This window comes from Primulina huaijiensis, chromosome 1 (genome assembly GCF_012295235.1).
Source record: "Primulina huaijiensis isolate GDHJ02 chromosome 1, ASM1229523v2, whole genome shotgun sequence".
NCBI lineage: Eukaryota > Viridiplantae > Streptophyta > Magnoliopsida > Lamiales > Gesneriaceae > Primulina > Primulina huaijiensis.
Genome location: NC_133306.1, coordinates 16147980 through 16171940, shown reverse-complemented (window position 1 = coordinate 16171940; position 23961 = coordinate 16147980). Strand labels below are relative to the sequence as shown.

Sequence of the window (23961 nt, the reverse complement as noted above, 5' to 3'; positions counted from 1 at the left end):
TTTTGTAAAAATTTCGCGATCCGCTCGGGCGGACATAAGTTTCTGCCCGGGCGGATAGGTTGCGGCTTTTTAAAAATTTTTACAAACAAAGCGCGCCCGAGCGGACTTAAATGTTCGCCCGGGTGGAAAACTCACGGCGTTTCGATAATTTTTGGTAAAAGGAGCGCGCCCGGGCGGACAGAAATGTGCGCCCGGGCGGAAGCTTCACGGCCTTACACCCATTTTTTTTAATTTTAAAAATAAATAACATAAATAAAGAAATAAACTAAAATGATAAAATTGAATTAAGTAGGGAAGAGAGGTAGTTCTCAATTTATAGTCGAGAGTTTAACTATCGGTCTGTTTCAGTTCGGTTTGTCTTGGAACCAGGTGATCCCAAGTTGTGGCTCAATTAAGCCACCCATGTAGTGCTTCAGTCGCTGAGCATTGACCGTAAACGTCCCATCCTTTCCATCCTGCAGTTCTACAACTCCCGATGGGTATACTTTGGAAATCACGAATGGACCAGACCACCGCGACTTCAATTTTCCGAGAAATAGTCGCAACAGGGAGTTGTAGAGCAGGACATTTTCACCTTCTTTGAATTCTCTTTCGATGATTCGACTGTCATGAACCTTCTTTGTCTTTTCTTTGTATGACAATGCGAGATCATATGCCAGATTCCGAAATTCCTCCAACTGATCCAATTGAAGCAAACGTCGTTCACCTGCAGCAGTGAAGTTAAAGTTTACTGTTTTTGTTGCCCAATATGCCCGATGCTCTAACTCTACAGGTAGATGACATGATTTACCAAACAATAACCTATATGGTGTAGTGCCTATAGGTGTTTTGAAAGCAGTCCTATATGCCCAAAGAGCATCATCTAACCTTATAGACTAATCTTTCCGACTGACACCTACCACTTTTTCTAAAATCCTCTTGATCTCTCGATTAGACACTTCCACTTGACCACTCGTTTGGGGGTGATAGGGGGTAGAGATCTTATGTGTGACACCATACTTGCTCAAAAGTTTTTCAAAGAGTTTGTTGCAAAAATGGGTGCCACCATCACTAATGATTGCTCGTGGAGTCCTAAACCTGTTAAAAATATTTTTCTTTAAAAATTTCAAGACCACTTGAGCATCATTAGTGGCATATGCTTCTGCCTCTACCCACTTATGTCACGCCCCGAATCCGAAGCATCGGTGACATCCGGCATTGTTTTACAATTACATTGAAAACAATAAAGCCTCATATCGAATCAAACCAGTCTTTTTCATAAATAAAGTATTGTCTTACAATGACAATGAAATAATTACATCAGAGTTTTGCGAAATGCGGAAAACTAAACAAAAGGGAGAAAATGGTTCTTGATCTTGATCATCGTTCACCAACCCCAGAAAACTTCCTGCTCCTCCTTATTTATTTGCTCTTCAGTTTTATCTGAAATTTGTAAGGGTGAGTGTTTTGGGAAACACTCAGCAAGTGGGGGTCGAACGATTCCAAAGATACATATAGAATTTAATTCTTTTAAAAATTTCTTCTAACATACTGTCATAACATACTTTCAAAACTCCATATTCTTGACTGAACACAACGAATAGGAGACGAAACTTAATCAAATGATTCGGAACAGAACAGAAACAATTCAAATCATTTCAGAACAGACAAAACAAACTGTTACTCATCTCATTTCCATGGTCAAATTGTCCTCAATATGTTAGTCTTCTAAGGGGTGAGGCCAGAACATGGTTTTATACCCACCAATGGGGGCAAGAACAGAACATGTTTTTATACCCACCAATGGGGGCCAGACAGAATTACAATTCTCGTCCCATTTCAAATTCAAATCGTAACAGTGCAACAGAATTCAGAAGTAACAGACAGAAGATTTCAGACATTCAGATTTCAGAATTTTCCTACTGACACAGCGGAATCAAGGAATTCGAAGCACAAAACATAACACATAATTGATCGAAATTTTAAACAGAACATACTAGTATTTTCGAAAAAAGACACACCTTCATGCATGTCACATTATTTATAACAAAGTTTAAAATTAGAAAGAAGCTACGTAAACCAAAAGCCCACTTACATATATAGGTTCGAAATTTGTGAACTTTTGACACTTTGTTCCTCGAAAATTCTACAGCACTTCGACGTATTCTTTCCAATCACTGTCTTCACTTCAGCAGCGTTTCGACGTAGAAATCTTGCACTTTAACCACACAAACTATTCCTTCTTCTTTCTTGAATCTCGGCCGAGAGCTTTTTAGGGAGAGGGGAAAGCCGAAATTCTTAGGCTTTGTGGGATGATTTTTCTATCATTTTGGTGTGTTATTTATAGGCCACTCAAGGATCCTCACCTAGCCCTTGGCCGAATTTTTGGCCTCCAAGATTAGCCATTATTGCATCTCAATTTTCCATGCATTCCTCAAGTTCAAGACCAACCATAATTATGGGTCAAAATCTCATGCACTCTTAAATGTCATCTTGATCTTCTAAAGGGTCACTTCTTGCATCATTATTATGTCTTAGCTCTTAGCTCCTCCCGCAGCTCCTTCATGGTTTAACTCAAAGGTTATTTCTTGCACATTTAATTTGTCCAAACTCTTGGCTCATCTTGTAGCTCCCTTTTTGTTCTCGTTAGGACAAGATTGGTTGAGCTGCTTTGAGCTGACGAATTGAGTCCTTGAGCTGCGGTTTTATTCCTCCCGTGACAGTACTTCAATGGATGCAGTTACTTCTAGCTTGGCCTCCCGTTGGGTTAATCTCCGAGCATTGAAGCTATTTCTTCGAGTTAAATTCGCTGAAATCTAAGTTAATATTCAAGTTATGTAGTTGGAATAAAAATTTTAGTGCTTGGTTTGAGTTAAACTTCAAGTTCGTATTACTTACTTGGCTTGTAAAATCCCGGGTTCTCACATCTCTCCCTCTTTATTGAAAGTTTCGTCCTTGAAAATTGCGTTAGCTTGATCTTTCGAATAGATGAGGGTACTGAGATCGTACTTTCTCTTCGAGTTCCCAAGTTGCCTCCCTTTCAGTGTGATTTGACCACTGTACTTTGACATAAGGTATTGTCCAGTTTCTCAATACTTGGGTCTTTTGAGTCCACTATTCGGGTAGGGGCTTTTTCGTATTTGAGTTCTTCGTTGAGGTTTTCCTCGATCATCAGTGGTGCAACTTTGAGTACATGCCTCGGGTCTGGGACATACTTCCTCAGCTGTGAGATGTGGAAGACATTATGTATCCGGACATATCAGGCGGTAAAGCTAGTCGGCAGGCTAAGGTTTCTACCTTTTCCAGTATTTCGAACGGCCCCACATATCTCGGATTCAACTTTCCGGATTTACTGAACCGAACCACTCCTTTCATGGGAGAGACCTTGACATAAGCTTTTTCACCCACTTCCAACTCACACGGTCTTCTCTTCGAATCAGCCCAACTTTTTTGTCTGTCTTGGGCTGCCTTGAGTCCTTCTTTGATTATGGCTACTTTGTCTACGGTTATTTGCACAAGTTCTGGTCCCATAACAGCTTTTTCTCCAACTTCGTCCCAATATAGAGGCGACCTACACTTTCTTCCATACAAAGTNTCTGTCTTGGGCTGCCTTGAGTCTTTCTTTGATTATGGCTACTTTGTCTACGGTTATTTGCACAAGTTCTGGTCCCATAACAGCTTTTTCTCCAACTTCGTCCCAATATAGAGGCGACCTACACTTTCTTCCATACAAAGTCTCATAAGGAGCCATCTCGATGCTACTGTGATAGCTGTTGTTATAGGCGAATTCGATCAGGTTCACTCCAATTGCCAGAAAAATCCAGCGCACATGCCCGCAACATATCCTCGAGGGTCTGAATTGTCCTTTCGGTTTGGCCATCAGTTTGGGGATCATAGGCCGTGCTGAGAGTAATCTTGGTTCCCATAGCCTTTTGGAAACTCTTCCAAAATCTTGATACAATTCTTGGATCTCTGTCAGACAGTATACTTGTCGGGACTCCGTGTAGTCTCACTATGTTGTCCATATACAAGGTAGCGAGCTTATCCAGGTTGTAATTCATCCGCACTGGTAAGAAATGTGCAGACTTGGTAAATCTGTCAATGATTACCCAGATACAATCGTGACCCTGCCTGGATCTTGGTTGCCCTACAACGAAATCCATGGAGATGTTATCCCACTTCCACTCCGGTATTTCCAATGGTTGTAAAAGTCCTCCAGGTCTTTGATGTTCTGCCTTGACTTGTTAACAGGTTAGGCATTTGGAAACAAAGACAGCCACGTCTTTCTTCATTCCGTTCCACCAGTAATTATTTTTTAAGTCTCTATACATTTTGGTACTCCCTGGATGCACCGAAAATCTTGATTTATGCGCCTCGGCCATTACTTCCTTTTGAATCCCATCGATATTTGGAACATACAATCGCCCTTTCATCCAGAGTATCCCATTATCATCTATTTGAAATTCTGTAATTTTTCCTTCTTGGATTTGTTCTCTAATTTTAAGGATGGAGGTGTCTTGACCTTGCTTCAATTTGATGGTTTCTCGAAGTCCTGGTTGTACAGACAGCGAAGATAATTTTACCTTTCCAAAATTTCTTCGACTCAACGCATCTGCCACCTTATTCGCCTTTGCTGGATGATAATTGATTACCAAATCATAATCCTTTAGAAGTTCCATCCACCTTCTTTGCCTCATGTTTAATTCTTTCTGGGTGAAAATGTACTTGAGGCTCCGATGATCGGTAAACACCTCACATTTTACTCCATAAAGGTAGTGTCTTCGGATTTTAAGTGCAAACACAACTGCAGCTAACTCAAGGTCATGAGTGGGGTAATTCTGCTCATACGATTTCAATTGTCGTGAGGCATACGCAATAACCTGACCCTCTTGCATAAGCACACACCCTAATCCTTCCTTGGAAGCGTCACTGTACACAGTGAAATTCTTACCATCCTCGGGAAGAACTAGTACTGGTGTGGATGCGAGTTCCGTCTTCAGGGTTTCAAAACTTCTTTCACAAGCTTCATTCCAAATGAACTTTGAGTTTTTCTGAGTAAGTTTGGTGAGTGGAATGGCTTTCGAAGAAAATCCTTCCACAAATTTTCTGTAGTAGCCTGCTAAACCCAGAAAACTCCTTACCTTAGTCACCGTCTTTGGTTGTGGCCAATCTTTGATTGCTTCCACTTTCTTAGGGTCTACTGACACTCCACGTTCAGAAATTATATGGCCTAAGAATGCCACACTCTTTAACCAAAATTTACACTTCTTGAATTTGGCATAGAGTTCTTTCTCACGTAGTGTTTGCAGAGTGAGACGTAGATGTTCTCTATGTTCTTCTTCACTTGGTGAGTATACCAAGATATCATCTATAAAAACAACCACAAATCTGTCGAGGTATGGTTTGAATACTCGGTTCATCAGGTCCATGAATGCTGCAGGAGCATTTGTCAGACCAAAGGGCATTACTTTGAATTCGCAATGTCCATATCTTGTTCTAAAAGCAGTTTTAGGGATATCTTCTGCTTTGACCTTTAACTGATGATATCCTGATCTTAAATCAAGTTTTGAGAAAACTTTGGCTCCTTTTAGCTGATCGAAAAGATCATCTATTCTCGGGAGTGGGTACTTATTCTTTATGGTTATCTTGTTAAACTCCCGGTAATCAATACATAGCCTCATGCTCCTGTCCTTTTTCTTTACGAATAGCACTGGAACTCCCCACGGGGATACACTTGGGCGAATCTGCTTCTTGTCTAATAATTATTGGAGTTGCTCTTTTAACTCCTTTAATTCTGCTGGAGCCATTCGGTATGGTGCCTTTGAGATTGGTGCAGCACCAGGGACCAAATTGATTTCAAATTCTACTTCTCTATCGGGTATCATCCCCGGTAATTCCTCAGGGAAAACATTTGGAAATTCTTGAACAATTGAAATATCGTCTAACTTTAAGATTTCTCCCACTTTGACCTCATTGATTACTGCTAGATAAATCTCTTCACCTCCTTTTATGGCCTTCCAGGCTTGTGAGGTAGATAGTAGAGATTTCCGTTCTTTGGATTTCCCGTGGTATATGACTTCCTCTTTGTTCGAAGTCTGAAGTCTAATATCTTTCCTTTGATAGTCTACCATGGCATGGTTTTTAGCCAACCATTCCATTCCAAGAATGATGTCAAACTCAACCATATTGAGTTGCATCAATTCCGCTTTGAAAGTTTGATTGCTGATACAAATTTTACAGTTTCGATACACTTTGTGCGATTCAATTACTGTACTCGTCGATGTTGCCACTCTTAAGGGTTCACTAAGAGTATCATGTTTAAGTTTAAGCTTTCTAGCAAATCTTCTAGACACAAATGAATGTGTGGCACCACAATCAAACAAAGCATATGCAGGCATTTTATTGAGTAAAATGGTACCTGCCACCACTTCGTTGGTATTATCAGCTTCTTCTTGGGTTATCGCGTACACCCGATCATTAGTCTTGTTTTCATGCTGTTTACTGGGCCCCGTCCCTTTGTCCTTGTTGTCTGGACAATCTTTAATTCTATGACCCACCTTTCCGCACTTAAAACAAGCGCCCGTCTTCCGGTAACATTCTCCAACATGTTTCCGTTGACATGTATCACACCACTTTCCTTCGGTGTTACCAGCACTGCCAGAACTTCCTTTGAAAGACCCACCTGAATAATTTGGTTTCTTAAACTTGGGACCATTCTGAGTAGATTGATTGTTCATCGGCCTCTTGTTCTTGTTTTCTTCCTCGCGTCGCTTGATATCAGTTTCTGCGCTCATTGCAGCGCCCATCAAATCCGCAAAGTTGTTTGGCTTGAATACTGCCAATGCTGACTGAATTCGACTGTTGAGTCCCTTCTTGAAATGATGCATTTTTAACGTTTCATCCGACATGATCGTTGGGACATATGTTCCCAGATCGTTGAATCGTGAAGTGTACTCCATTACTGACATGTCTGGAGCCTGATTGAAGCTTTCAAATTCACCCAACTTCTGTAGTCTAAATTCAGCTGGATAGTATTGTTTAAAAAATTCTCTTTTAAAAATCTGCCATGTGATCTCTTCCACTTCTGTCAAAGATGGCGACATAGTTTCCCACCATTTCCTAGCTCGGTCTTCCAAAAACGGTGTTACAACCTCCACTCTCAGTTCTTCAGGTATCTCCAGTAAATGCAATTGTGTTTCGACGTTCTTGAGCCAGTTGTGACTGACTTCCGGGTCTGGGTTTCCATCGAAAGTTGGAACTCGATTCCTCCTTAGAGATTCATAATGGTATTTAATTTCACGCGGTTGTGGTTCTTGAGGTGGTTGGATGGCGTTAGCTAATGGGTTCACGAATCCTTGCAACGTCGCAGCTACGATAGTGGCTATTGCCATCATATCTTCTTGGCTGAGGTTTACTCTCTGAGGTGGTGGTGGATTTTCATTTTGATTGGCGCCACGAGGGTTACGGTTGTTTCGGGGTGGTCTGCCTGCCATATCCTATAAACATGTATTTTATTAATTTGTTTGCCACAATATTTAATCAAATAAATCATTTCATTAAATTGTAAAAAATTTTCATACAATCAATCTTTTCAGAATAAATGTTTAATCAAATAGCTCTAGGTACAAGTGGTGCCTATTCTAGAGTTCTTTCCCTACTAATCTATAACTTCACCTTCTCCTTCTGCTTCATTAATTTCTTCTTCTACGGGGTTTTCTTCTAGTTGTTCCATGAGTTCTTCCATGTTGATCATTTCGTTTTGCAGGTGCTCAATATAATTCTGCAGTTGCGTGTTGTGATGATCAAGGTTGTTTACTTGATCTTGTAACTCCTGTATTGTTGATTGGCTTACTTTTTCATTGATTTTTTGATCTGCGATCTGTTTCTCCAGACGGCGTTGCGTTTTGAGATGACTATCGTCCCGGATTTTGAGGGTAAAAATCCTATGCTGAGCTTTGTTTAACTCTTGCTTGGTGATTTTGTGTCGACGTTCCGACTCTAGATGATAAGCGGCATAACGTCTTACGTCCTCGCGTAGTTTCTTCTCTTCCTCTCTGGCCTCACGAAGATCCTCCGTCATGCATACATTATTCCCGTCTAACTGGAAATTATCTCTTTCGAGTTTCTCCTTTTTTTCTTTCAGTGTTTTAATTTCTGACTCCTTTTCCTGAAGTTGATTTTGAAGTTCATTTATAATTCGTTGAAGATCCATGTTGTTTTCCTATAAAAAAACAATTTTATACATAAGATACTTAACAAATTTTTAAATATGCAATGAAGAATAATAGAAAGTTTCAAAATAATTTGGTACACATAGTATTTTCTTAGTCACAAATTTTATTACAACCCAGATATTATAATGCTAATCTAATCGAACATCTCTCCGCCATCGCTGTCACTGGCGCTGTCATCTTCGGCCACCTCCATCTGTGCTACCTCCTCTTCCTCCATGTTCTCTATCACCAAATGCAGGTAATTATTCTGATCTTGAAGTCTGTCCATGGTGTCATGGAGCTTCGAAATGTACCGATCCTGTCTAGAGTTGTACTCCTCCTGGCGCTGACGGGCCTGAGCAGCACGTCCTTGCTCTATCTCCACTCTATCCAATAAATCCCTGTTAAGTGCAGCTAAGCGCGTGATGCGAGCGGAATCGGTCGGTAGTTGCAGAAGCTGGCTCTCCGCCAAGTCCAGATGATGAGTCAATCGTTGTACATCGGTCTCCAGTATGAGTCTACTCTCAATAATCTCCTGTTTCTCCAACTTTTCTCTAGCCAGTTGCGCCTTCAGGGTCGCAATTTCTCTAGTTTGATTGTCAATCGTGAGCTGGCGCATGCGAAGGGCAGCCTGAGCACGAGTACGTGGAGCAGCCATTTCCTAGGATAAAATCGAAGGCAAAGCATTAGAATCGTATAAAGGATACAAAGGCACAAATAATAGAAAAAAAGTGGTCGTGGGAAAATTTTGATACTAAGAATTGCGAAGCGATTGAAGGGATAGATTTCTGAAGTCTATTCAAAATTTAAGAATCAGATGAAAGTTGGATTTCAAGAACAGATGAAAGTTGGACTCAAATTGGGATGCACTAGGCTTTTGTCAAAATTTGACTTCGCCAAATTTTGTCTATCAAAATACCAGCGGGATTATGAACCCGACGGCTCTGATACCACTTAAATGTCACGTCCCGAATCCGAAGCATCGGTGACATTCGGCATTGTTTTACAATTACATTGAAAACAATAAAGCCTCGTATCGAATCAAACAGTCTTTTTCATAAATAAAGTATTGTCTTACAATGACAATGAAATAATTACATCAGAGTTTTGCGAAATACGGAAAGCTAAACTAAAGGGAGAAAGTGATTCTCGATCTTGATCATCGTTTACCAACCCCAGAAAACTTTCTGCTCCTCCTTATTTATTTGCTCTTCAGTTTTATCTGAAATTTGTAAAGGGTGAGTATTTTGGGAAACACTCAGCAAGTGGGGGTCGATCGATTCCAAAGATACATATAGAATTTAATTCTTTTAAAAATTTCTTCTAACATACTTTCATAACATACTTTCAAAACTCCATATTCTTGACTGGACACAACGAATAGTAGACGAAACTTATCAAATGATTCGGTACAGAACAGAAACAATTCAAATCATTTCAGAACAGACAAAACAAACTGTTACTCATTTCATTTCCATGGTCAATTTGTCCCCAATATGTTAGTCCTCTAAGGGGTGAGGCCAGCACATGGTTTTATACCCACCAATGGGGGTCAGAACAGAACATGGTTTTATACCCACCAATGGGGGCCAGACAGAATTACAATTCTCGTCCCATTTCAAATTCGAATCGTAACTGTAACGCCCAGATTCGACGACTGTCCTCACTGTACCAAGACGAGTCTTTCCAGCGTGCTTATGTCCTCACTCACACGCACCCTGAGAAACTTCCCAGGACGTCACCCATCCCAAAATTACCCCAAGTCAAGCACGCTTAACTTTGGAGTTCTTATGTGATGAGCTACTGAAAAGAAGATGCACCTTCGTGATATGAGTAGTACAAATCAAATCTTTTAAGCCCTCTACAACTGTACAGTCTATTACATGGAACAGTCTCGGAATCCCTCTCATTCCCGTGTGTCATCGGTTCATTCATGTTCTCTCCACCTAGAAGCCTGCCAGGAGCCGCTCATTGTCCGTGACTCTGATGGCACCGGCGATCACCCCCCGCCCTCTTCGGCCCCGGGCCTCACATGCCCACCAACTTCTATTTGGTTCGTCCCTGAACCACACCGTACTAAGAGAGGTCGGCTCTGATACCAACTGTAACGCCCCAGATTCGAAGACTATCCTCACTGTACCAAGACGAGTCTTTCCAACGTGCTTATGTCCTCACTTACACGCACCCTGGGAAACTTCCCAGGAGGTCACCCATCCCAAAATTGCCCCAAGTCAAGCACGCTTAACTTTGGAGTTCTTATGTGATGAGCTACTGAAAAGAAGATGCATCTTTGTGATATGAGTAGTACAAATCAAATCTTTTAAGCCCTCTTCAACTGTACAGTCCATTACATTGAACAGTCTCGGAATCCTTCTCATTCCCGTGTGGGATCGGTTCATTCATGTTCCCTCCACCTAGAAGCCTGCCAGGAGCCGCTCATTGTCCGTGCAACTGATGGCACCGGCGATCACCCCCCGCCCTCTTCGGCCCCGAGCCTCACAGTAACAGTGCAACATAATTCAGAAGTAACAGACAGAAGTTTTCAGACATTCAGATTTCCGAATTTTCCTACTGACACAACGGAATCAAGGAATTCGAAGCACAGAACATAACACATAATCGATCGAAATTTTAAACAGAACATACTAGTATTTTCGAAAAAATACACACCTTCATGCATGTCACATTATTTATAACTAAGTTTAAAATTAGAAAGAAGCTACGTAAACCAAATGCCAACTTACATATATAGGTTCGAAATTTGTGAACTTTTGACACTTTGTTCCTCGAAAATTCTACAGCACCTCGACGTATTCTTGCCAATCACTGTCTTCAATTCAGCAGCGTTTCGACGTAGAAATCTTGCACTTGAACAACACAAACTATTCCTTCTTCTTTCTTGAATCTCGGCCGAGAGCTTTTTAGGGAGGGGGGAGAGCCGAAATTCTTAGGCTTTGTGGGATGATTTTTCTATCATTTTGGTGTGTTATTTATAGGCCACTCAAGGCTCCTCACCTAGCCCTTGGCCGAATTCTTGGCCTCCAAGATTAGCCATTATTGCATCTCAATTTTCCATGCATTCCTCAAGTTCAAGACCAACCATAATTATGGTTCAAAATCTCATGCACTCTTAAATGTCATCTTGATCTTCTAAAGGGTCACTTCTTGCATCATTATTATGTCCTAGCTCTTAGCTCCTCCCGCAGCTCCTTCATGGTTTAACTCAAAGGTTATTTCTTGCACATTTAATTTGTCCAAACTCTTGGCTCATCTTGTAGCTCTCTTTTTGTTCTCGTTAGGACAAGATTGGTTGAGCTGCTTTGAGCTGACGAATTGTGTCCTTGAGCTGGGGTTTTATTCCTCCCGTGACAGTACTTCAATGGATGCAGTTACTTCTAGCTTGGCCTCCCGTTGGGTTAATCTTCGAGCATTGAAGCTATTTCTTCGAGTTAAATTCGCTGAAATCTAAGTTAATATTCAAGTTATGTAGTTGGAATAAAAATTTTAGTGCTGGGTTTGAGTTAAACTTCAAGTTCGTATTACTTACTTGGCTTGTAAAATCCCGGGTTCTCACAACTTAGATACATAGTCAACCGCCACCAAAATATAGTTTTTCGTGAACAAACTGGGAAACGGTCCCATGAAGTCTATCCCCCACACATCAAAAACCTCACACTCAATGATATTATTTAATGGCATTTCGTGACGGTTAGAAATGTTACCTGTCCGCTGGCATTTATCACAAGCTAGCACATAAGAACGAGCATCTTCGAATAGAGTCGGCCAATAAAAGCCACATTCAAGTACCTTAGATGCCGTCATTGTTGGTCCAAAATGATCACCTACCTCACGGTCATGGCAATGGTTGAGAATGTGCCCAAACTCCTCCTCTGCAACACACCTTTTTATCATAGAATCTGCACAGATCTTAAACAAAAATGGTTCCTCCCAAAAATAATGTTTCACGTCAGAAAAGAATTTCTTACGCTGGTGAAACGATAGATTGGGTGGTGGTGTGCCTGTGACAAGAAAGTTATCAAAATTTGCATACCAAGAACAGTGTTTCAGCTCAAATAGCTGCTCATCAGGAAACCAATCATTTATAGCATGATCTACACAGTCATTTCTAATCAGCTCCAATCTAGACAAGTGATCTGCTACCACATTCTCAACACCATTCTTATCTTTTATTTCTAAATCAAATTCTTGCAACAATAAGATCCACCGAAGTAGGCGTGTCTTTGCATATCTCTTAGCAAGTAAATATTTCAGTGCAGAGTGATCTGTGTAAATAATGACTTTGGACAAAACAAGATATGCATGAAATTTGTCAAGCGCAAATACTACTGCAAGTAATTCCTTTTCAGTTGTTGCATAATTCAATTGAGCCTCATCTAGGGTCTTAATTGCGTAGTAAATTGTATGAAATACCTTGTTTTGCCGTTGGCCAAGCACAGCCCCCACCGCAGTATCACTGGCATCGTACATGACCTCGAAGGGTAGATCCCAATCTGGTGCCACCAAGACAAGAGCCGTCACCAAGCGCTCCTTCAAATCCTCGTATGCTTGTAAACAGTCAGAATTAAAATTAAAAGGAACATCTTTCATAAGTAAGGAAGATGGAGGTTTGGCGATTTTAGAAAAATCTTTGATAAAACGCCGATAAAAACTTACGTGGCCTAGAAAACTTCTAACTCCCTTTATGGATGTCGGAGGTGGTAAGTTCTTGATAACTTCGACTTTTGCCTTATCCACCTCTATTCCATGCTCTGATATTTTGTGCCCCAATACTATTCTTTCTTGTACCATAAAATGGCATTTTTCCCAATTCAGCACCAAATTTTCTCCTCGCATCTCATTAACACCACCTTCAAGTTCTGCAAACAGTCATCAAAAGAAGGGCAGACAAATATCGAGAAGTCATCCATAAATATCTCAAGAAAAGTTTCTATCATGTCATGAAATATAGCGGTCATGCATCGCTGAAAAGTGGCAGGGGCATTACACAAACCAAAGGGCATCCGTCTAAAAGCAAAAGTGCCATAAGGACATGTGAAAGTGATTTTCTCTTGGTCCTCAGGCGCAATCATGATTTGGTTATACTCTGAATACCCATCCAAAAAACAATAAAACTCATGACCCGCTAACCTCTCAAGCATTTGATCAATGAAGGGTAGTGGAAAGTGATATTTACGTGTAGCATAATTTAATTTTCTATAATCAATGCTCACACGCCATCCCATAACTGTCCTAGTGGGTATTAATTCATTTTGTTCATTAGTGATAACAGTAATCCCACTTTTTTTCGGCACACATTGAACATGACTTACCCATGCACTTTCAGATATAGGATAGATAATACCTGCATCAAGGAGTTTGATAGTTTCTGCCTTTACTACCTCTTGAATCTTTGGATTCAATCTTCTCTGAGGTTGCACAAGAGGTGAGTACTTGTCTTCCATCAATATCTTGTGCATGCAGACTGATGGATTAATCCCTTTGATATCCGCCACCTTCCATGCAAATGCGCTCTTATGCGCTTTCAAGACTTTCAGCAGTTTGTCCTCCATCACATCTGTCAAATAAGAAGAAATAATAAGAGGAAGTTTATTATTCCCACCTAGATAGACGTATTTCAGATGTGGAGGTAATGGCTTGAGCTCCATAGCTGGTGGCTCCTCCAGGCTTGACTTCTGAGGGATCAAGTCTCGTCGATCTCCCAAGTCCTCTAATCTCATCTTTATTGGCCTTTTCCATGGCTGGTTGGCATTGAGGTATGCCACTATTTCGGCTTTCTCTGCATCTAATTCATCTTCTATCAATTCAGTAGTGAGAGTGGCTTCCAAAGGGTCCCTAAGAGCTTCATGCACATAGTTAGACACAAGAGCATCAAAAGCATCAATTCTATAACAACTATCAGAATGCAGTGTGTGCTTAAGTGCATTAAAAACATCAAAAGTAATATTCTCTTCTCCCACTCTCAATCTCAACTTCCCTTCTTGTACATCAATTAGGGCCTTGCCAGTTGCAAGGAACGGTCTCCCCAAAATCAAGGGCATCTCCATGTCTTCCTCCATGTCAAGTACCACAAAGTCCGCAGGAAAAATAAATTTGTCCACTTTCACTAGCACATCCTCAATCACTCCTCGTGGATATTTGACAGATCTGTCAGCTAGTTGTAAAGACATCCTCGTTGGCTTAGGTTCTCCCAATCCAAGTTTCCTAAACACAAACAAAGGCATGATGTTAATACTTGCACCAAGATCACACAAAGCTTTATGAAAAACAATGTAGAACCCGTAAATTAGACTACGTATAAGCCATGCATAATTCCTAGTATTTAAATTAAAATGATTTTATTGCATGAGTATTTAAATTCTCTTCTTTAAATTTATTTATTTCATGCAGTAGTTTAATTATTAGCTTTCAGTAAATTAAGTGAGGTCGGACTGGAGTTGGAGTAAAGAGATAAATTTTAATATTAAGAAAATATTCCTAGAATTTATTTGAAATAAATAATAATTTATTTTAAGGAAAAAGAAAGTTTAAGAATTTATTTAATTAACTTGAGATAAGTAGTAAATAAATTCTTTTAGGTTCAATAATTTAATTAATAGCCTAAATTAAAAGATGTGATCAATTGAGATAAGTTAATCTAGACTTATTTTAGTTAAGAGATTATAATTTAATATGATAATAAATTTACCTTTAAGATTTAAAGATCTAGCCATGCATGCAAGATAATGTTATTCCTTAACTAATTAATTAATTCACTAAAATACTTAATAGGTAGATAAAACTTTAAATATTTAAAATACATGAATTAAGCAATATTTCTACATAATTTAGCATTCAAAATTTTGGCCCCCTCATTATCCAACCCAATCTTGATTATTTTGGCAACTCTCCATTGATATCATTTCCTTAATCATTTCTTGTTTTGATAATTCCTACACTTTTAATCCTCATTAATTGATAATTAAGCAATTTTCCTACCCCATTTATTTAGTAGAAAAAAATCGGCCACCCTTGTTTAAGATTTAAAATATTTGACAACCCATTCATTTGATTCTTTCCTAATCCTTTTCTTGTTAGATAATCCCCTAAACTTTTATTCACCAATAATTAACATTTAAGCAATTTTCCTACTCATTAACTAGCAAATAATCAGCCATCACCCCATTTAAAATCTCCTTCAAATCAAATCATATCATCTCATTTCCTTATCTCCCAAACTCAAAAGATAACAAGATTCATTCCTCCATTTTATCTAGCACCTTCCCTCATTTCTCCCTAACCATTTTCTCCCCACCATTCCACCGAAATTTAGTAGGTTTCAGAGAGAAAATCGTGTGAGGTTGAGAGAAAAACAAGAGAGAAAATTTGTAGAAAGAAGCAACTCCATCTCCGCCGCGCCGCGTCGTGTTTTCTTTTATTTTCTTCAAAACAAAAACCAAGGCATGTGTATATTTTCCCCTGCTCTTCAATCAAGTCATATTATTATTTTTAAACATCACATATGCATGATTTGTATAGCAAAAACCGAAATTATGCAGCAACAAGAACAAAAAAATTCTGCACAGATTTTTCTGTTTCCCTTCATGCTTCACGTTGGTATTTGTTTTGATAGTTCAGGGTTTGGCTCGATTCCAGGGGCTCGAGGCTACATCTAGACATGTACTAGGACATGTTAGGGTCATGTAAGTCCGTTGGTTCCAGCCCCTCTACGCTGGAGAAAGAGTTTTGACAGCAACTCTCCTCATTGCAATTCATGAGTCTCGAAAATTCTGGTTGGGGATTGTTCAAGGAGGTTCGAATCTTGGTTGGCTTTTGGGCCTGTAACCATGGTTGGAACCCTTCCTTGACATGTCTAGGACGTGGCCAAGATGCCCTTTCATGTCTTGGTTCACGTTCCCATCCGTTTTAAAAAAAAAATAAACAAGAACAGCCCCCATCGGCTTTTAAAATTCTGTTCGTGGTCGTGTGTGTTGAGTTTCGGTTTTTAAGGTGTCGAGTGGGTTGTGGTTGGCTTCTAGCCCTTAGCCATGACTCATACAACACCTTAGCATGTCTAGCATGGATCATGGTTAACCTCATAACCATTGGATCCTTCATTTGACAGCAAAACAAACAAGACGTCCCACGCGTGCAGTTTTGTTCTCGGTTGGAAGCGTGGTGATGGTTCGGGTGTTGCTTGGATTGTGGCTGGCCTAGGGCCCTTAGCCATGGTTCAACCCATACCTTAGGATATTGGTAAGAGGCTCTGGTTGGTGGTTCAAGCCCCAATGGCCAATAGCCTCGCAAACGACGCATGCAAGTGCAAGCTCTACTGCTGTATTTCTGGACAGCAACTTGACGCTTTGTTCAGAGGCTCGTTCGAGTTTTTGGTTGGCTTTTAGCCTATGGCCTTGGACTAGACAGTACCTCATTGAGTTAGGAAGGTCATGTTTTTGGCCGTTTGTGATTTGGATCATTTTAGAGGTCGTACGAGAATTTACGGTGCAATGTGCCAAAGTGACTCTCGAAAGAGCGTTTCACGTTTTTGGCCTCCATTCACTAAATCTCGAGTACTGTAAATTTAAGAGCATTATTTCATCATTTTTAAGAGTATTTTAATCATGACTAAACGTTGGTTTTGGTGTTGGTTCGGGTTGGCACGGAGTCATGATTAAATACGAAGTCGTTGGGCGTAATTGTTTCGTTTTGGATTCAATTACAAAGTTTGGTCAAGAAAATCATTTGCATAATTTTCATGTTAAATTTAGGTCGCAGCGAGCCTAGGAACGATCCAATCCATGTGGTAAAATAATACAGGATATTTAATTATGCCATTTAATTATATTACGTGCATAAAAATATAAAATATTCATTTTTGAGATTTATGCGATATTGCTTGTGGCCATTTCACTATCATGAGATTATTATTTCATCCGGTCGCCAGTTACCGGTCAGTTCAGTTTGCACCACCCAGTATATTGTGGCATTAGTCTGATCAGACGTACATTACTTCACCCGGTCGCCACCGGTCAGTTAAGTTCAGTGCAGGGGCCACTTGCGTAGACCATAATCTCAATAGAAAATTTATGACATGTTATTTATGACAGAGCTCGATTGAGCAAGCATTTCACTTATGATTTTTAGTCAGTTATGCACATATTATAATTGCACGTGACAAGTTATTTTTACATTATGCCTCATGACATGATATTTTATTACCATGCAACTTCATTATATTATTTACTCGTTATTTACGATATATGCTTGCTGAGTCTTTAGACTCACTAGACTTGATTGTTGTAGGTACTGATGAGGTCGGGACCGAGGGCGGGGACCAGTGAGCTAGCTTGGGTCGGCAGTAGTGGAACCCGAGGACCTCATTTACAGCACTTGCCATTTTTATGTTCAAACAATTTTATCAGTTGTTGGATACTTTAACTTGTTATTTTGGCGAGTAATGATTTCTTCCGCTGTGATTTTGAACTTCAAACTTTACTTATCAGTTTATTTTATAAATGAGGCATTTTAATTACTTTAAAAAGAAAATTTTAAATTTTTCTGCAAATTTTCAAAGCCGAATTTTCGGGCCATTATAGTTGGTATCAGAGCCGACCTCTCTTAGTACGGTGTGGTTCGGGGACGAACCAAGCGGAAGCTGGTGGGCATGTGAGGCCTGGGGCCGAAGAGGGCGGGAGGTGATCGCCGGTGCCATCAGTTGCACGGACAATGAGCGGCTCCTGGCAGGCTTCTAGGTGGAGGGAACATGAATGAACCGATCCTACACGGGAATGAGAGGGATTCCGAGACTGTTCAATATAATGGACTGTACAGTTGAAGAGGGCTTAAAAGATTTGATTTGTACTACTCATATCATGAAGGTGCATCTTCTTTTCGGTAGCTCATCATATAAGAACTCCAAAGTTAAGCGTGCTTGACTTGGGGCAATTTTGGGATGGATGACCTCCTGGGAAGTTTCCCAGGGTGCGTGTGAGTGAGGACATAAGCACGTTGGAAAGACTCGTCTTGGTACAGTGAGGACAGTCGTCGAATCTGGGGCGTTACAAGAGATAACCTTTGGGGACAACTCAAAAGGTAAAACCGTGGGTAATGGTAAGATTATCCATGGTAACACCACTATTAAGGATGTGATCTTAGTTGAAAATCTTTGTTATAACTTGATCAGTATTAGTCAATTATGTGATAATGGATTTTCAGTAGCATTCCAGAAGCACACTTGCACAGTTAAAAATGCTGGTGACTCTACTGTTTTAACCGGAGTTAGAAAAGGCAACACTTACAAAATTTCATGGAACATAGATCATATCACTGCTCCTACATGTTTAGTTGCAGCTCTGAGTGATAAACACTGGCTGTGGCACAAGAGATTGAATCATCTGAATTTTAAGTCTATCAGCAATCTCAAAAAGCAGAACTTAGTCGATGGATTGCCAGACATAAATTTTGTTAAGAATCATGTATGTTCTGCATGTCAACTTGGTAAGCAAGTAAGATCTAGTTTCAAAAATAAAGGCAGCAAATCATCCTCAAGGTGTTTAGAATTATTGCATATGGACTTATTTGGTCCAATCCCTATCATGAGCTTAGGGGGAATGAGGTACACCCTTGTTGTTGTTGATGATTTTTCTAGATTTACTTGGGTAATCTTTCTTGCTGGAAAAGATCAAACCAGTAGCCTCCTGATCAAACTTCTGAAAAAGATTCAAAATGAAAAATCAGTTTCTGTCATTAGAATCAGAAGTGATCGAGGTACTGAATTTACTAACAAGACTCTTGAGGTTTATCTAGATGAACAGGGCATTCATCATGAATATTCAGCTGCCAGGACGCCTCAACAAAATGGAGTAGCTGAGAGGAGAAACAGAACACTTAAAGAAGCTGCTAGAACAATGCTAGCAGATGCAGACATCTCTCAGCGCTTCTGGGCAGAAGCTATTAATACTGCTTGCTACACACAAAACAAAACAATGATCAACAAGAGGAATAATCAGACTCCTTACGAAATCTGGAAAGGGAGTAAACCGAATGTATCTTACTTTCATGTTTTTGGTTGTAGATGCTTTGTGCATAATAATGGTAAAAATCATTTAGCTGCATTCGATTCAAAATATGATGCAGGATTATTTCTTGGATATTCAGCAGTTAGTAAGGCATTTAGAATTTTCAATAATAAAACACTCAATGTTGAAGAATATATTCATGTTGTCTTTGATGAAGACAGCAGTGCTCCCGAGATTACTAACATATCTAATCTAAGTAACAGGTTAGACAGGGTTAATCTGGAACTAGACAGTGAAGATGATGTAGAAGCAAGTGTCAAGGACATTCAAAATCCAGAACCAGACATTCATATGGCAGAACCAGCAGCTGGCATTCCAGAACCAGCAGCTGATATTCCAGAACAATCTACTGCTTTACATAAAGATTATCTAAATCCTTTTATTTGGAGAAAATCTCATCCTACATCTTTGGTGATTGGAAATCCAACAGCTCCGCTAAGGACCAGAAGACAGATGATGAATGAATACATGCATGCTGCTTTTATTTCTCAAGATGAACCAAAGAAGATTGAAGAAGCTCTTCTGGATCCCAACTGGATAGAAGCTATGCAAGAAGAGCTGAATCAATTTGAGAGGAATAAAGTTTGGTTTCTAGTACCTATACCATCTCACCAAGCTGTCATTGGAACTCGGTGGGTATTCAGAAACAAAGCAAGACTGGTTGCACAAGGATTCAGACAAGAAGAAGGAATAGACTATGATGAAACCTTTGCACCAGTAGCTAGGCTCGAAGCTATCAGAATATTTTTAGCCTTTGCTGCTTTTAGAAATTTCAAAGTGTATCAGATGGATGTGAAAAGTGCGTTCCTCAATGGTCTACTACAAGAGGAAGTCTATGTTGAACAACCTCCAGGTTTTTCTGATCATCTATTACCGCATAATGTTTTTAAATTACATAAAGCATTGTATGGTCTGAAACAAGCACCTAGGGCTTGGTACGACACACTTTCACAATTTCATATTGATCATGATTTCACCGTCGGTACCGTGGATAAGACTTTGTTTACCCTAGTAAAAAACAAGCACATATTATTAGTTCAAATTTATGTTGATGATATTATATTTGGGTTAACTAACCCCAAATTATGTGCAAAGTTTGCCAAGTTAATGCAGGAACAGTTCGAGATGAGCATGATGGGAGAATTAACATTTTTACTAGGACTTCAAATCAAGCAACTTGATACTGAAATCTTCATCAATCAAGCTAAGTATACAAATGAACTACTGAAAAAGTTTGGGATGGAAGCATGCTCTGCTGCTTCCACTCCTATGAGCCTGTCTACCAAACTTGATAAAGATGAAGGGGGAACTCCAGTAGAGGTAACTCAGTATCGTGGTCTTATTGGCTCATTGTTATATCATACTGCCAGTAGACCCGATATTATGTTTGCTGTTTGCATTTGTGCTAGATTTCAGTCAAATTCTAAACAATCACATTTCATTGCTGGTAAAAGAATTTTAAAATATTTGAAGGGTACTCAAAATGTAGGCCTCTGGTATCCCAAGGATTCATCGTTTAATCTTATTGGATACTCAGATGCTGATTATACAGGATGTAAACTGGATAGGAAAAGCACAAGTGGTTTTTGTCAATTTCTTGGTGACAGGTTGATCTCCTGGTTTAGCAAAAAGCAGACTTCCATAGCCATGTCTACTGCAGAAGCAGAGTATCTTGCTGCTAGAAGCTGTTGTTCTCAAATGCTTTGGATACAACAACTTAAATACTATGGAGTTCAAGTTTCTGAATCACCCATATTTTGTGACAATACCAGTGCAATTGCTATATCACATAATCCAGTACTCCATTCCAGAACGAAGCACATTGATATCAGACATCGTTTCATTAGAGATCATGTGCAAAAGAAGAATATTCGTCTAGAATACATTCTTACTGATCAGCAAGCCGCAGACATTTTTACCAAACCACTTCCTGAGAATAAATTTTTGTATTTTCGTAATGTTCTTGGATTTATTGATTTATCATAACTACTGTTTATTATCTTCTGTTTTCATGTGTCTTCTGTTTCTTTATTCTAATCCAGTAGAAATATTCAGAAATGAGAACAACACAAGAGATATGGAAAAATAAAATCTTTTATTCATATAATCAAATGCATTACATTACAGGGGTACAATTGAAGATATCAGCAGAATGATTACACAGATTATCCTACTAAGCTTTTCAGTATCATCGATCCACCAGCACTCTCTTATTGCATTAGAATGCTTATGGAAGGAAATGATGCTGCATCCCAATCCTAATAAGAGTAAACAATCTCTTTGATTGTTCACATTACAACTCCAGGAGTTTGATCCAAGGATCATTATATAAAGAACGATATCTTCATACGTCTTCTTAGAAAACGCAGCAAGTTGTCTTCTGAACATTCTTGCTTCAACTTCTGGATCAGATTCTGCTTCTTCATTCACATTAATTTTCATTTGATCTTATGTACGCTTAACCTTGTTTAACTTGTGCAGGTATTTATAGTGGTATTCAAAAGAGATAAAGATCCTTGCGACTGTTCATTTTCAATGGTTCAGATTGAAAGTTTGCCAAGAATCGTTTGGTGTTTAATATCCTTTGTTACTGCATTAATTGAGGGGAACATTTTTATGGCATCCACAACTTATCTTGGAGAATGGATGACTTAATTGCCAGGGTCATTGCCGATGATGCCAAAAAGGGGGAAGAAGATAGAACTGGAGCGAGTAGCAGCAGACCTCATTCTTCTGGAAGGGATCAAAATCCATATGAAGCTATTTTTAGAGATATTGGAACAAACTAATTTTATTGTTTTGTCTTGATTTTCTGGATATTAATTGCTTCGTAATCTGTTTTCTCAATTCTACTAACGTTCTAAGGGACATCTAGGTTTTGGCATAACCACAAAAGGAGAAATTGTTAGATTTAATTTTGTTGTGGAGATGCTAGTACAAAACCAGTAGATGTAAATAAGCAGAAAACCAGAAGCACTTGTACCGCGCTAAAACCAGTAGCAGCACTTATCAAGTACTGCTTAATCTAATTAACAAATGACTTCTTTGCTAAAACCAGAAACCTGAAATAGACACTAGAAGATTGTTGCGTATCTCAAGTCTTTAAATATTACCGTTAATCTATTAACGTGATACTAGCATTTATTGCTTCATTTAATGCCATTAAATGTTGTACGGGAACATTTAAGACGGCTTACCATTTTTGGTATGAACTGAGACTGATTGCTTTAATGTATTCTGCATGGTCCATTTTCAGCAATAAAGCTGAATCACTGAAAAGTCAAAAGAGCCGTTCAGATTTTAACGTTGGTTTAAGCCTATATATGAAGACGGAGCACTTTTCAAGAAACAAGTAGTGAACGAATCTCAATCAAAGAATATCATTCGAGCATCGCTAGAACTCTCAGTTATCTCAAAAGCTCAACACTGAAAAAGCAGCACACGCTTCATTGCATACACTTGATCATTTGAGATCATTTTGTGCTAGCTATTTTCTTTATCTCTTATTAAGCTATTCACTTCATTAATAGAAGAATTTGTAACTGGAAAAGAGTTCTTTCCAGAACTTAAGATCTTTCAAGTAGTTGAGTTGTAAAACTAGGAGTTTCAGTAGGCGAAGGGTGAGTCCTGTTGAAGTGGGTGTGTACAATTGTTGTACTGTATTCACCAAAGTCTTTTAGTGATACCTTCTGGAAACAGAAGAAGGGGAGACGTAGAAAATTCATCTTCGAACTTCCAGAAACAAACCTTGTGCCATCTACTGCTTTTCTGTTTCACTATTTTTCACCCACTAACCAACAGATCGTTTCCGCACATTATCTTGTGATCTGCTGGTCTTTAAACTTGAACAAGAATCTGCTGGTATCTCTAACAGGACTCTAGCACATCATTCTGAAAAATCGATTAAGTTTGCCGTTGAGTTTATTCAACCCCCTCTTCTAAACTCAATCCGATCCTCAACACTTTGAGAAATTATCTACAACTTTGCAGAAGACATGATTGCCTAAAAAGTTGATTAAGATTATCAAATTGTAAAAATATCAAAAGGAGGACAAGTTTATTTTTACCATGACCAGCATATAGTAAAAAAATCATAACTATTTCAATATTTAACCAAATGAGGTGAACCAAGTTGCCAAATTCATTTACAGACAATTCCCCACATGTTTGTTGTTTTGAGCAGAGTCAAATTCGGTGATTAATGTCGTGGAACAAAGCATTGAAAGAAGGGACATGGAATTGAAGTTGGAGGAGACAAAGACTACTATTACAACTACATTGCATTAATAAAATTTTTGACCATTTCTCTCATTTGGCCTATAAATAGAGGCCTTGTGCTAGCTTGAGAATAATTCTATCTCATTGTAAAATATAGTGTGAGTGTGTATAAAAGTTCTAAGTTCCAATATATTTTTCATTTTCCAAATTATGAGTGATGTTTTTAGTGTTGATCAAAAGTAAGTTCATGGAAAGCTAAATCTATTATGTCAAGGTGAAGAGGATGAATTCTTGGTGAAGTAAGATTGTTTATATTTTGTATATTCTTTCTTTATTTCTTTTCATTTTGCTAATTTCTTTTTATTGTAGGTATAAAAATGAATTATTTGTTGTTATCAATTTACATCAAATGCTTGATACCATTGAAGTGGTTATCTTGATTTGTTGTTTAATATATATATATATATATATGTATG

The 23961-nt window shown here is 39.0% G+C and overlaps 1 protein-coding gene across 1 annotated transcript; it reads right to left on the bottom strand.

Annotated features, from left to right (window-relative positions):
- Window positions 1–344: 344 nt before the first annotated feature.
- On the bottom strand, window positions 345–7732 carry LOC140971700 (uncharacterized). Its single transcript, XM_073434098.1, has 2 exons — window positions 7654–7732; window positions 345–766 (listed from the first exon to the last, which is right to left on the bottom strand). The coding sequence occupies exons 1-2, from the start codon at window positions 7730–7732 to the stop codon at window positions 345–347; spliced, it is 501 nt and encodes a 166-aa protein (XP_073290199.1).
- Window positions 7733–23961: the final 16229 nt, after the last annotated feature.

Coding starts and splice junctions, on each gene's coding strand:
- LOC140971700 (XM_073434098.1), bottom strand. CDS start 7,732: ATGATCAACATGGAAGAACTCATGGAACAACTAGAAGAAAACCCCGTA. Junction 767..7,653: donor TAATGAAGCAGAAGGAGAAG/GTGAAGTTATAG, acceptor ATCTACCTGTAG/AGTTAGAGCATCGGGCATAT.